This window comes from Podarcis bocagei, assembly GCF_964188305.1.
Source record: "Podarcis bocagei genome assembly, chromosome: 5".
NCBI lineage: Eukaryota > Metazoa > Chordata > Lepidosauria > Squamata > Lacertidae > Podarcis > Podarcis bocagei.
Window position 1 is genome coordinate 84,806,786 of NC_138129.1, and position 15,040 is coordinate 84,821,825.

Genomic DNA, 15,040 nt, shown 5'->3' on the forward strand with positions numbered 1-15,040 from the left:
TTCTTAGCTTTTCCCTGAATAGATAATGTCTTGTGGTTCAAGGGATGTTTTCTGCACCCTGGTAGCTAAAGGTCCTTTATCTCATTCTTGCTGTGAAACAATCCAGCGGTCCCATACTGTGGTCTGACCATGAACCAAACCCATTTGGGAAAAAGCCAGTTTAAGTGGGGTGGGTAAAAAAAGTTAGCTGAGGAGAAGAGGAAATAATCACCAGTGATAGTGTGTACTTTGCTACTGCTGTGTCTGCGTTTATCTTCTTCTTTTTTAAAAAATGTACTCGTGGAACAGTTTGTTTCATGTCATCAGTCTATTCATTGACAAGCATCAGATTGTCACTGACGGGTCTGTTTGGATAATCTGTGATAGTGTATGACAGTCAGCCAAATAATTAATTTCTATTGGCTCCTGTGTACTGTTTCGGTTAACAGCAATTCGGTAGTAATTCATGTTGAAAAATGCGCAATCAGTCAAATGCTTTCTCCGTTTATCTCATACTTGGGCTACCACCTAACCCTGACCAAAATAGATTACTGCTTGAAAGCATTCTAAAAATGTCAGTGCTTTTGAAGAGTGGGGGAAGACTCTTTGCTTTTATTAATCCTTTAAGGCAAATTAAAGCTTTTAACAAAACATTGTAGTTTCTTTTATTAAGCTGTTTACCATTGCGAACAATTCTTGATCTTGTGTTCTTAATCTGGTGTTACTTCACACCATGCGTCTGTGTATAGGCAGACTCTAAATTTCTCTATGGCTCAGATTAGCATTTTCCATGGTTTGGTGAATTACGGGCATGTCTTAGTCTCACATGCTGATTTCTTATTCTGTTTCCTAGTTTGTTCTAATCAGATAGAACCATGAGGTCCAAATGGGCTTAAATGGCAACTGTCTCCAAAGCGTGATTTGAAACAAGTGGGTTAGCATGGTTAGCATTAACCATAGTTTGCCTGATTTTAGCATTGGGGAAAAAGATAGTTAAGCAAACCAGGAAAGAGAAGGGAGAATACATGTGAGGGAAAGGACGGTAAGGACGGTATAAACCTCTGGCATGTTCCCAGTCCTTCAAACTATGGTGTAAAATGAGCCAATGTATGTACCTAAATAATAAACTTTACAAAGGTAAGTCACAAAGTCTTTGTGGCTATAATTAAATTTGGACCATGTCTGGGTATATATACAACTGAATATGAAGAAATTAATGAAGAGAAATTGCTATGGAAGGTTCAGCTCTTTGGCTTGGGCCTGTAATAATACTAAGGAAATGAACGGACTCTTCCTTGAGTCATCCTGTAAAACTGACTGGAGCATAGTTCTGTTCCTCATTTGAGTAAATCATGAGTTTTGCTTCATGAAACAATATGAAATATAAATGCTCAGGTACAATACGGTACAATTCATAGCATTATTTAATGAATATGGTGGTACCCTGGGAAAGAATCAAAATTTGCAAATTAGGCCCTGTAGAATATGTGCATATTACTCTCACTGCTCTCTTGTGTAACACATGGAAATGTCTCCCACATCTGTAAATTCCAGATGTGTGTGTGGAACTCTCACATTTCTTCACAGGGAGATGAGAGTCCAAGTCTTCTGAGAGGGGGCGTTACTCGTTTGTTTTTGTTTTATTATGTATTTTATATTATTATTTTGCATTTGTTCCTTTAAGAACTGCCCTGAGATCTTCAGATGAAGGGCAGTATACTAATGATGATGATGATGATGATGATGATGATGAATAATAATAATAATAATAATAATAATAATAATAATAATAATAATGTCACTCAATATCTCCATGTCCTCCTCCTGCTGCTACTTTGTTAACATGTTAAGCCACACTCAATTTGTTTGGTTTCTCAACTACATTCATCAAACATCAGCACTGGCACCAACCATGCAACAAGTGGGAAGGTGTTCCATAATTGGGTGCCACAACAGAGTAAGTTCTTTCTCTGGTTGTTGCAAAGCAGATTCATCATTATTTCATTGATGTCAACAATTTGTTTGCTGCTTAATCAAAGTTATCTCTAGGCTGTGTACAAGAAAACCAGTACAATAAAACTAAAAACGAGTTAAAACAACAACAACAATTTTATTATTTGTACCCCACCCATCTGACTGGATTGCCCCAGCCACTCTGGGCGGCTTCCAACATATATAAAAACATATTAAAACATTAAACCTTAAAAAGCTTCCCTATAAAGCCTTCAGATGTCTTCTAAAGGTTATATCTCCTTGACATCTGATGGTAGGGTGTTCCACAGGGTGGGTGCCACTACCAAGAAGGCCCTCTGCCTGGTTCCCTATGGATTCACTTCTCGCAGTGTGGGAACAGCCAGAAGGCCCTCGGTGCTGGATCTCAGTCTCCAGTCTGAAGTGGGGATGCTCCTTCAGGTATACAGGGCCGAGTCCTTTTAGGGCTTTAAAGGTCAGCACCAACACTTCAAATTGTCCTCGGAAACGTACTTGGAGCCAATGTAGGTCTTTCAGGACCGATGTGATAAAATCAGATTTCAATTAAGAGGCTGCCTGGAACCAAAGCACCAGGTGTTCAGCAGGAAGGGGGCCTGTCTGACCTCACCTGGTAGGGAGTTTCACAAAACCGGGCCCTTGATACTGAATGCATGGCTTCTTATGGATGCATGCCATGCATCTAAGCCATGAAGGGACACTAGCAGTGACTCTCCCAAAGGTGCCAGCGATCAAGCAGGGATCAGGCAGTGCTCCTTGGATGCAGGACAGCCAAGACGATTTCAGCAGCCGATCTTAACACATGAGTAGATTCATATGGGCGGAGATGCTAATTCAAACATTTAGGGTCCAGGTTGCTTTGAACTTTTTTATATAATTGCTAGCACCTTAGATATGGCCCATTAGCAGATTGGCAGCCTGTGGAATCCTCTCAGGAGCATCATCAGAGAATTAGCTGACAATAATGGGGCTCCTTCTGTAACTCTGGCACTTTCTGTAGTGCTGTGAACAAATAAGAATTAAACAGAAGATTTGAAACGTGAACCTTCAACAAAGACATAATTGCTTTCATCCACTTTTTTCTTTTTGCAGTTCATTGAAGGTCGACTTGCAAAGCTAAACGCAGGAAAAGGGTTTTCTGATGTGTTTGAAGAAGAAATCTCTTCGGGTGGCTTTGGTGGAGGTATAGATTTTTGTCCATACTGTTTGGGTCTTTTCATTCTCGTTGCGTTGAAATTATCGTTGTTGTTGTTAAAATTTCTATACCACCCTTCATCCAAGAACCACAAGGCGGTTTACAATGTAAAAACACAGAAATTCATACCATAGTAACGAACAAAACCAATAACACCCCCCTCCCCCATTTAAAAGGGCATAGATGGTTATGAAAGAAATAATGGTGGTTTTTAAAATTGGTTTTCAACATGTTGTTGGCCTTCACCAACATGGTGCCCAGTGGCCACGACTGAGGTTATGGAAGGTGTAGTCAGAAACAGCTGGATGGCACCAGCCAGCTGTAGAGTTCTCATTATTTCACTAAACAGATAAATCGATATACCAAATGGATGCCGTGTTACTCAAAATGCAAAACAGCAAAATGACTTCTTCCAAAACTGGAGGGGAGAGGAGGTTCCCATTGCTCTTCCTCATGCAACCCATGTATCCTAGCCGTTTTTGTCCCACCTGAGCTCTGAGTACAGAAAGGAAAAACAACCTGGATTTCGCAACCACCTGCCATGCAGAAAACCTAGGAAGCTGCCTTATATACCAGTATTGTCTATTCTGCCTGACTTCAGCTCTCCAGACTCTAATGGCGGAGCTGTTTCTCCCTACCTGCTACCTCATCCTTTAAACCAGGGCTGGAGCCTGACACCTTTTTTCATTGTCAGACATGCACTCTCATCATTGAGAGTCCCTTCCCATTTCTTCACTAGAATTTGCTCCCGCCTGCTATACAGGTGTTTGTTTGACAGGAACGTGCATTTTGGAAGACGTGGTTCTGCCACCATCATGTGTAGTTTGCAGAAGTGGTTTATAAGAGGTGAGGTGTTTTTTTGGCTTTACCCCAAAGTGCAAAGTAAACAGAATTTCACTCCGCCTCTAGCTGTTAGGTTTATTATTGAGTTTAAGAGGCTTTTGAAGCACTGTTGTAAAATCCATATGTAGCTTGGGAAACCCTTCACATTCTCTTTCTTTTTAGCTCCGTTTATTGGATTGGAAGTTTCCATTGCAGTAATTGTCATTGCCTCTCACATTGTCTCAAAATCAACAATCCGTTCTCTCTTAATGTTGTCTAAAAACCAAACCCACGAGTCTTGCTTGTGCTGCTAAGTAAAAGGATAGCTTCCTCTTTCAAGCAGTCAAATTTTAACTTGACCGTTGTGAGCAATTTAATAGAGTAATAGTGCCCAGTAAACGTGTATCTGTTTGTAGTTCTCCCATTTGCCTAATTTTCCTCACCTACAAAGCAGTAGCTACTGTAGACAGCAAAGGAAAAGAAAAATGTCATTTAATACTCTAATATATTACTCCTTATTTCCACTGTATGAAACTAATATTCTAATACAAATTCCTGCAATTTTATTCAGTTTTCTTCATATTTGGTATGGGCATTCTCAGGAAAACCAACACATCTTTTTGTTTTGTTTTGTAATAAAGCAGAATACTTCATGTTGATGTTCAGTGAGGTTTCAGTCTTTTACATTCCATAGAAAGTTGGGACTGCATGTAAATATGTAAAGAATATTATGTGTTTTTGGACAAACAAAATTTTAAAGGAATCCTACCTTTCTGGTTTCTCTCTCATTTGTGTTTTAGGAAATTCAAGGTCATATCACCAGTGGATGTATACAGTTAAGGTAAGGAAGTGTGTCAATGTATTTAAAATGTGCCCATGGCTTCCATCTATTGCTATAATGTAGTATTCTCATTTAGCAAATTACAGGAAGATGTCTAGGAATTTTTACAATAGATATGGAAGCATATGCACAATGAACTTCTGTGCAAGCCTCTCTCACACATCTTCTGTTTATACAATCAGAGCTTATGAAGGAGAACTTCCTGGTAGATTGTGCCCTATATGGTTACATTAAAAAGCATTGATAAATGTGTCAGCCATAGGGATGACATATTATAATGCTTGGGCTGTAGCAGACAAAGGCTGACAAAATGCAGCTGTATAAATCTTCTGAGAGGGATATCGGGGAGTGACAATGGCAGTGGTGAGGCCATTGCATTTTATTTTTGCTTTGCAAAACCTTAACCTTTAATTATGCTGGGAAGGTGATCAATGTGTGTTTTGTGTATTTCAGAATATTTATGCATTGTATATTTCAGAAAGGAGGAGCCCTGATCAACACAGCTATGACCCGAGCCAGCCCAGCTATGAAAACAGCATACCAATATGTAAGCTCTAGCCCTGTTCTGTTTCATTTTTCTGCAAACTGCATGTCCTATTCTAATCTAAATTACTGCAAAAAAAAAAAATTAAAAAATGAATTTATTTCCAGAACAGCTATTACAGCTTCCAGGAACTAGGGTTGGCAAGAACAGGACCATAACTCCCCCAGTCCTCCTGTTCTTCTTGCCAAGCTTAACTCCAGGATGCAGATAACATTTTCTCATTTTTACCGTGATGCAGGACCCAACCTAGTTCCTTGCTTAGAAAGGGAACGGAATAATAGAGTAGGCTGCAAGCAGAGAAGAGGACTAATTTAGAGTTCCACCAATTTCCAGGCTTCCTAGTATGCTGGAGTTCGCATGCAAATCATACTCACTGCTCACTATCCAAACTAAAGGCCATTTTTGCCAGGTATACACTGGTACCTTGGTTCTCAAACTTAATCCATTCCGGAAGTCCGTTCCAAAACCAAAGTATCCCAAAACCAGCGTGTGCTTTCCCATAGAAAGCAATGTAAAACGGATTAATCTGTTCCAGACTTTTAAAAACAACCCCTAAAACAGCAATTTAACATGAATTTTACTATCTAACGAGACCAATCAGTCAGTCACAAAAACAAATTAACCAAAAAAGCCTCAAAAACAAAAGTGCAAAATAAATAACAGAAACAAAAGTGCCAAACTTAATCTGTTCCGGAAGTCCGTTTGACTTCAGAAATGTTCAAAAACTAAGGCTCAGCTTCTGATTGGTGCAGGCGCCCCGGAAACAACAGCTGACAGCCACATTGGATGTTCAGCTTCTGAAAAATGTTCAAAAACCGGAACACTTACTTTCGGGTTTTCAGCGTTTGGGAACCAAGGCGTTTGAGTACCAAGGCGTTTGAGAACCAAGGTACCACTGTAGAGGGGAAATTCATTTCACTCACACACAACACAATTTCAGCTTGGTAAAGCAGCTTGGCAACGCAGCAGGGAAACTCAGCCCTTTCTTCCCTGTACCCAGTGTTTTGGTCTAAACTTCCAACCTCTCCCTCCATCCTTGTGAGTGATTTTCTCCATATAATACTAATTCGATTTCTCCAACACCACCTTTCTGGCTGTGAACTTTCTCTACATAGGCCTTCGTCTCCATCTGAGTACTGCACCCTCAGTGACTTTCGGATGAGCATTATCTGTCTCTTACTAATATTTTTTTCTTCAGCACTGCAGCGAATTCCACATCATCACATTTCTAGATAAAGATTGAGAGGGAAGTCAATTCCCCCATCAATTTTTTAAAAATTAGTTTTTATTAAAGATGTTCTTGTGTTACAAAACAAGCAAACAAACAAGTACATATAGTGTTTCCACTTTCAATTCATAGTCTTTTTCACAGTTTGTTTACTTTCGTGATGAGACACTATTGTCATAGACATTGTGCGCTTGGGGGGAAAGGCCATAGGGATTATGATAGTCTATCTATTGCATAGTGTTTATGCAGTTCTTTGTGCCAGCGTCATGTGGGTAGGTCCTATCTCTGTCTATCTATCTATCTATCTATCTATCTATCTATCATCTATCTATCATCTATCTATCTAATCTATCTATCTTTTAATTGGCATTGCAAGAGATTGGAGGGTCCTGTGCTTGGTTGGTTGCGTTCAGTTGGTTGCAGTATGGTTTTTGTTTTTTTTATGTGTGTGTATGGGGGGCAGATGACACAACCTTGACGGCAGAAAGTGAGGAGGAATTAAAGAGTCTTTTAATGAGGGTGAAAGAGGAGAGCGCAAAATATGGTCTGAAGCTCAACATCAAAAAAACGAAGATCATGGCCACTGGTCCCATCACTTCCTGGCAAATAGAAGGGGAAGAAATGGAGGCAGTGAGAGATTTTACTTTCTTGGGTTCCATGATCACTGCAGATGGTGACAGCAGCCATGAAATTAAAAGACGCCTGCTTCTTGGGAGAAAAGTGATGATAAACCTAGACAGCATCTTAAAAAGCAGAGACATCACCTTGACAACAAAGGTCCGTATAGTTAAAGCTATGGTTTTCCCAGTAGTGATGTATGGAAGTGAGAGCTGGACCATAAAGAAGGCTGATCGCCGAAGAATTGATGCTTTTGAATTACGGTGCTGGAGGAGACTCTTGAGAGTCCCATGGACTGCAAGAAGATCAAACCTATCCATTCTGAAGGAAATCAGCCCTGAGTGCTCACTGGAAGGACAGATCCTGAAGCTGAGGCTCCAATACTTTGGCCACCTCATGAGAAGAGAAGACTCCCTGGAAAAGACCCTGATGTTGGGAAAGATGGAGGGCGCAAGGAGAAGGGGATGACAGAGGACGAGGTGGTTGGACAGTGTTCTCGAAGCTACCAAGCATGTGTTTGACCAAACTGCGGGAGGCAGTGGAAGACAGGAGTGCCTGGCGTGCTCTGGTCCATGGGGTCACGAAGAGTCGGACATGACTAAATGACTAAACAACGACAACATGGGGGCCAGGGTTGTTGGGTCAGTTTAGCCATGTTGATTTGTATGCTATTGCAGGGATAGGCCATTGTCTTGTTGTGCTGTATATGTGATTACAGGGAGCCACACTGGGGTGACGGCATCCTCCTTTGCTTGTCCTCGTGCTAGTTTAAGTTGGTTGTTTATCCTTTCCAGTAGGGCAACTTCCCATACATTTTGGTACCAGTGGCCTATGTTCACTCCTGAAAGGTCCTTCCAGTGTCTAGTTATGATATTTCTAGAGTTCCTTCATCAATTTGTGGATTGTTAAGATATTGGGGTTATATGCCCCTTCCCCCAAATAGCTGGCTGGCTTGCTGCAAGTATTCATGCCACAGCATCTGACATTTTGCCACAAGTACACACACTTGGCTTCACAGCAACCTTGCAAGTTTAGTAACCCTTCCCTCTACATGGGGATTATCTTCACGTTGGGAACGCTCTGCATGTGAAGGAACAGCAAGGTTAAATGCCAAACACAGAGGCAAAGGAGAGCCTTCCTTGCCTGAAAACTATTATTCCAAATCACAGCCTTCCTTTGAGGCTCCAGTCATCAATAAATAAATCAGTTCCTTAATCTCTTTTTTAAAAGAGAATTTTTAATTGTACATCAATTCAAAATCATACCGAACATATGAAGAAAAATAATCCAGGTAAATACATTAAAAGCACTGTGGATTCATGTGCTCATTTATAATTTACACGCAGCTCATTAACAGGTTGTCAGAAAATTACCCTTCTCTTTTTTCCACTAGATTTTCCTCCCTCTATTTTGCCAATTATATCTCTTCATCTGTTAGTGCTGAATGTGCCCACTGCTGGGTCCCTCCTATGTTGTTGTGGCCCCCTTGGGGCTCAGCTGATGGTGGCTATGGCAGTGACCATCTGAATTTCCCACAATGCCCTGACCTAGCATCACTCTGTAGCATTGAGGGAAATTAAAATGGCAGCTCACCATATATTGCCACTGGGAAACCCAGACATCACTGCTGTGTTGCAGCAAAGCGTTGGTGACCCATTGCTACCTCCAGGTGCCGTGTCATGATGCTACTCCTTCCTATACCCAAACTCAACTTTTCAGACTTGTTTGGATCAGTCTGAAAAGATTGCTCAAATGTATATCAGAGTATGGATACTGCTTTTATGTGTTGCAATGCTTTCAAATAGGCATATGGAGACATCTGAGTGTGTTGTCACTTGCAAGCAGAGCAGTGCAGAGGGACCATCCGAATCCACATATATATTTAAATTCAGTCTCAGTTACCAGTTTTGTTGTGTTTATTGCGAGGCCCATTTTTCTCCCCAGGTCCTTGAAATTGTGAGCGACAGTCCCCATCATAATTTAGAGTTAGTTGCCCCCGGTTGACTTCTGTTTTGCCCGACAGCTATATGTGTGTGGAAAGCCGCTAATCATTGTAGGAATTCTGCTTTAGGAATTCCAATAGCTAAGCTGCATCCAAATGGGTGAAGAAGAAGAAGAGTTTGGATTTGATATCCCGCTTTATCACTACCCGAAGGAGTCTCAGAGCGGCTAACATTCTCCTTTCCCTTCCTCCCCCACAACAAACACTCTGTGAGGTGAGTGAGGCTGAGAGACTTCAGAGAAGTGTGACTAGCCCAAGGTCACCCAGCAGCTGCAGGTGGAGGAGCGGGGAAGCTAACCCGGTTCACCAGATTACAAATCCACCGCTCTTAACCACTACACCACACTGGCAGTTGGAGCTCCCCTTGCTCTCTTAAAACTTAACCTTTTCTTTAAGAAAACATCCACTACCTTTTATGCAATGGGTGTGTGTGGTTTGAAGCAATTCAGACAACGCTGGATTTTTCTAGTGATAATTATGAATCCCGGTTTGATGTATTTACTCAGTTCATGGGGCGCTGCAAAACACGGAGGTTTCACCTGAAAATGCTGCAAAACAACCGCAAAAGTTTGGCACCAGTTTGGAGGTGATCACAAATTTTGGGGTTCATAGTTGATTAAGCTGTGTGAGGTTATTGCATCTCTGAATTAAGGGAAGTTCTAAGATTCATTTTTATGCAAGCTGATATCACATAGTGGAATGAAACTTGACTGATACTTTTGGTGCAACAAAATGTAAACCTAATAATGGTGTCAACTCAAAGATGCCACAGTTAGCAACATCGCTGCATAAAACGACACAACTGGAACTCCATTGCCATAACTTTTTCACTATTCAACAAGTGGTTGAACTAAGTCTTTCTCCAAATATACCATTATGCACAAAAAACTATTAAAGAAATATTATTTAATTAGTGGCAGTTGTTTTTTCTTTTTGGTAACCCAGATATACATATGCTGAGATACAATTTTTAATGCACTCAAACCTTATTAACAATCATGTGTGAAATTAGCAAGGAAGTAATTTCCTTTCATTATACCACATAATGTGAGAGATTTAATTTTTAATTAAATTTCACCTCATATGCAGCACTCTTCAAACCATTGTTTTGCAAAGCCATTTAGTTCTTTTTTCTTTTTTTTCCTAGGCAAAAAATCATGCAAAACAGGGGATAAAGGAGGTGAGAAGTAAGTTAAAACACAAGGTATGTAACAGAATTTGTACTTTCTTACCTTGTTTCTTGCTTCAGTTTGAAGCACATACCTTACAAATCCCACAAGATTTGTGTTTTTAATGACTTTTGAAATATGCTTAGCCCTTTGTTCAACAATACATTTTTTATAACAAGCCCTCTGGCAACTATCTGTCATTCTATGCATCCACTCGAATAATCTCTTTATTGTTTGCATATTTATCATGGAAAAACAGAGGTCTTCAAAGATACGTTAACAGGATGTATGTTTTCATAAAGCTGATTGCTTTGATATCACAATTGAAGCCTTTGCTTCAAGCTGAGAATTTAAGGCAAGCCAGTTTTACCAGAGAAATGTAATTCAGAAGGTGTAGTTGTCTAACTTTCATGAGATCTGTAAATGGTGGCAGTATTTTAGCATGCTGAAATCCCTTAACTTTCAAGAGCAGCAATATAAATGTCTTGGAGGCATGTCGTCAAGGCATTGTTTGTTCGTTTTAAATTTTTATTTGTTTGCCTGCAATATTTAATTGTATAGCGAGTACTTTTAATATTATTTCTCTTCTCCTTCAAGCGTGAAGGCTGATTACATGAATTGGTTGTTAATTGTTCTTCATGAAAGCTTCACTCTATTTAAAAGTTATTTGGCAGCTTAAACATCTTGCTATGAAGTTTAAGTTAATTTTGGTGACAGTTTTTATGACATCTTTCCCCCCATCTGTTTTAGCAAAAGTGATTTAGTACCATATATGTGTGTGTATGCAGTGACTAACAAAACAGAGATATTAAACTCTTAAAGAAATATCTCTGTTTGTTAGTCTCTGTAATAAATAAATGGTTTTAGTGATTAACTGTGTCCTTTGGAATACAGAGTAAAACTGTCTGAAATTCTGTTTGACGCTTTAAATGTTGCACATATAGTAAATGCATAAAGATTTTTCAATCTTAATTTTATTCTGTAGGAAACAGAAGATGAGTATGGAATTTGTAGCTCAGGTTTTGTGCAATATACTCCAGTCTACACATTGCATAATCCACAAAGACTTAGCGCAGAGAAAAGAAGACTTGGGCAGGTAAGGTAATTTCAAGAAGAAAAATCCTCTTGAAAGATATTGAAGAAATATGATTTATTCTCTTTGTCTGAAGGGTAGCATAAAAATGTATAAATTTGCCTTATACTGAGTCAGACCACTTCTCCATCTCCTTCAATGATGTCTGCTCTCTGGCTAGTAGAGGTTTTCCAGTCCCTCCCCCCTTCAAATTGGAGATACTTGTGGAACTGAAAGTATTTGGAATTGAGAGCATTTGGACTACCACGGAACTGTGGTCTGGCTCTGTATAAAGCATGTAAGTTTGCATGCTTTTGTTGAAATAGAAAAGAATGCTACTTGTGTGTGTTGAAATTCGCTTTAAAGGGGCACAAAAATTTGGATGAGTGTGGTTTCAAACATCTACTCCAACTCATCTCCATGCATGCCTGTGATTTTGTTATTTCAAAAATATGTCAAACCAAAACACTGAGAAGCTTAAGTAAATATCATTTATGTTCATGCCAATGTTGAGCATTAGCTGCCACATTAAAAGTATTTGTACAGAATTATTAATGAAACAAGGTACCATAGTCAAAGATTCAAGAATTGTAAGGCACATATACATTTTAGATTCGTGCTGCCTGGACTTACTATCTAGTAAAGCATTTTCTTGCTCTCATTTTCATACTTTGTACAAGCATTAATCAGAAAAGATAAACAAAAATATATTAATAATTGATATATTTGTAGATACTCTACTGATTCTGTAATTTTTCCTATCTTACATAGTGTCAAATTATCAATTTGACTTGGTCTAGAAGTTAGATAGCTTTTAAAAGAGGGCCATTAATTGTTATGATTGGTTATGTTGCCTAGTTTTGGAAGTGGGAGAGCTGTTTGGAAACAACAAGCTTTTTCAAGCGTTTCCGAGCACGATTCAAAGTGTTGGTGCTGACCTTTAAAGCCCTAAACGGCCTCGGTCCTGTATACCTGAAGGAGCGTCTCCACCCCCATCGTTCAGCCCGGACACTGAGATCCAGCGCCGAGGGCCTTCTGGCGGTTCCCTCATTGCGAGAAGTGAGGCTACAGGGAACCAGACAGAGGGCCTTCTCGGTAGTGGCGCCCGCCCTGTGGAACGCCCTCCCATCAGATGTCAAAGAGATAAATAATTACCTGACATTCAGAAGACATCTTAAGGCAGCCCTGTTCAGGGAAGTTTTAAATATGTAACGCTGTACTGTTTTTAACACTGATTGGGAGCCGCCCAGAGTGGCTGGGGAAACTCAGCCAGATGGGCGGGGTATAAATAATAAATTATTATTATTATTATTTATGATACGAGGCAAAACCTCCTTAAATTTTGGCTCAGCTCATAAATAAGATCGGGCTTATTTCGAGCTACTGCTTTTGTAGCGACCCTGAAATACTAGCAAACTGCAATTCCAAAATTCCCCGTTGCATTGACAACTTCCTGTTACTATGGGTTTCGGGCCAAATGAAGTCCTAGAGGAACAGTCCCCTTCCTTGCACCCTCCAATCAACACTGTTGGAAGGTAGGTTTAGGGAAAAGGAAATGGGACCAAGCTTGCAAGGGAGTTCCTTGGGGAGGGTAACTGCTGAAGAGAAAACTGGAGATGGTGGATGCCTTGCCGATAAACATTTGGCATGAGAAAGGTCTCTTTGCACTCTGAAAAGAATGACTCCCTTCAAATCAAGATAGGGACAGTGTGTCCCTCTTTTGTCATGTCTAGTTGCAATCAGTAATGTATGCTCGCAGGTCCTCTGTGTGTCACCTTTTAACATTGCTTGCCCATTCTAATGGGTGGAATAGTGCCAAGCCAGAACACTTGAACTCCAGGATCTATTTAAGCAGTGCTTTATCTAACTGCGATTGCCAGCATTCAGATGCCAGTGTTGGTACTCGCCAAAATTCAGAAATCCATTGTAACATTACATAAGATCTATGCAAGTAGGCAGTCTTGACAGAATCTCAAAAAACTGGGAAGAAAATTATACGGAATATTATTTAAATGTACAGTGGTGCCTCGCAAGACGAAATTAATTCGTTCTGTGAGTTTTTTCATCTTGCGAATTTTTCGTCTTGCGAAGCACGGTTTCCCATAGGAATGCGGTTTTAAGAAAAAGGAAACAAACTTGCAAGACGTTTTCGTCTTGCGAAGCAAGCCCATAGGGAAATTTGTCTTGCGAAGCAACTCAAAAAATGAAAAACTCTTTCGTCTTGCGAGTTTTTCGTCTTGCGAGGCATTCGTCTAGCGAGGTACCACTGTGTATAAAATGAGATAAATCATTTCTTTAAATTTCCCTGATGCTGAGAAATAGATATTTTGCACTGTTTGGACGTGCACATAGCAAATACTGACAATTCCATTTAGGTGACTGCTGACGTGCACTTGTATATCAGTTAAGCAGTTCACAAAATTCCTGTGGGATTGCCCTCGTTCTTAAGTATATGTTGACATTCACCAAGTACCTGATGTTCTCAGTGAAATATACACGCAGGACTGTGGTTAGATGAGGTGCAGCAAAGGTACGGCATTTGGACCTCCATCCTGGAAGAGTGTGTATATTTGCGTGTGTATATTTGTTGTTACAGTTGTTACTTGCATTTGTTCTCCACCCTTTCCCCAGATACATGGCTCTCCTCCTTTTGCCGTCTCGGGAAGGATTGGGCTGGAAGATTATGACTAAATTTTTGTATGTTGCAGCTCTGCATGTACACATGTGAACTAGGTGCTTTGCATCTAAGGAAAAAGGTGCAACCTCAATCCAGAGTTCTGTCTCCAATAGACGTATTGCCTGTCTGTTTGGGTTAGGGTGGGTGGGTTAGGGTGTATGTGTTGTCTAGCATGTTCCCCAGTCCCCTACACAGTGTGTTCAAATATACCCATACCCATCCACCTATTGAGGCAGCGGGTGGCGCTGTGGGTTAAACCACAGAGCCTAGGACTTGCCGATCAGAAGGTCGGCGGTTCGAATCCCCGCGACGGGGTGAGCTCCCGTTGCTCAGTCCCTGCTCCTGCCAACCTAGCAGTTCGAAAGCACACCAAGTGCAAGTAGATGAATAGGTACCACTCTGGTGGGAAGGTAAACGGCGTTTCTGTGCGCTGCTCTGGTTCGCCAGAAGCGGCTTAGTCATGCTGGCCACATGACCTGGAAGCTGTATGCCAGCTCCCTCGGCCAATAAAGCGAAATGAGCGCCACAACCCCAGAGTCGGTCACGACTGGACCTAATGGTCAGGGGTCCCTTTACCTTTACTTTATGTATGAAGACTAAACCCAACTTCTCACAGATGTTCCCCTTCCGGCTGCAGATTGGAGCTCATCTGACTGAGTATTCTATGTAAACATATTTCTTGCACAGAGAAAAATAGCATCTCAGGCAAGAACCCTTGAATGGAGCATACTATTGTGTGAGCCCCCACCTGTCATCTGAAGTGGCACAGTCCAGACACAGGTTTACATACCTCAGCGAGAGCTAGGTGTGAAAAAGGTACCATGCAATAAGAATTGCAGTGCTATCTAGTACAGTGGTGCCCCGCAAGACGAAATTAATTCGTTCCGCAATTTTTGCCGTCTAG

At 40.7% G+C, this 15,040-nt stretch overlaps 1 protein-coding gene across 2 annotated transcripts in view; it reads left to right on the plus strand.

Annotated features, from left to right (window-relative positions):
• Positions 1-15,040, plus strand: part of DENND1B (DENN domain containing 1B) — a 184,398-nt gene that overhangs the window by 145,181 nt on the left and 24,177 nt on the right. For both annotated transcript variants that reach the window (XM_081194375.1, XM_081194374.1), the window contains exons 15-19: positions 3,061-3,151; positions 4,786-4,826; positions 5,305-5,373; positions 10,366-10,422; positions 11,373-11,483. In XM_081194375.1, coding sequence (XP_081050501.1) covers positions 3,061-3,151; positions 4,786-4,826; positions 5,305-5,373; positions 10,366-10,422; positions 11,373-11,483 — 369 coding nt within the window. The remainder of the gene's footprint in view (positions 1-3,060; positions 3,152-4,785; positions 4,827-5,304; positions 5,374-10,365; positions 10,423-11,372; positions 11,484-15,040) is intronic.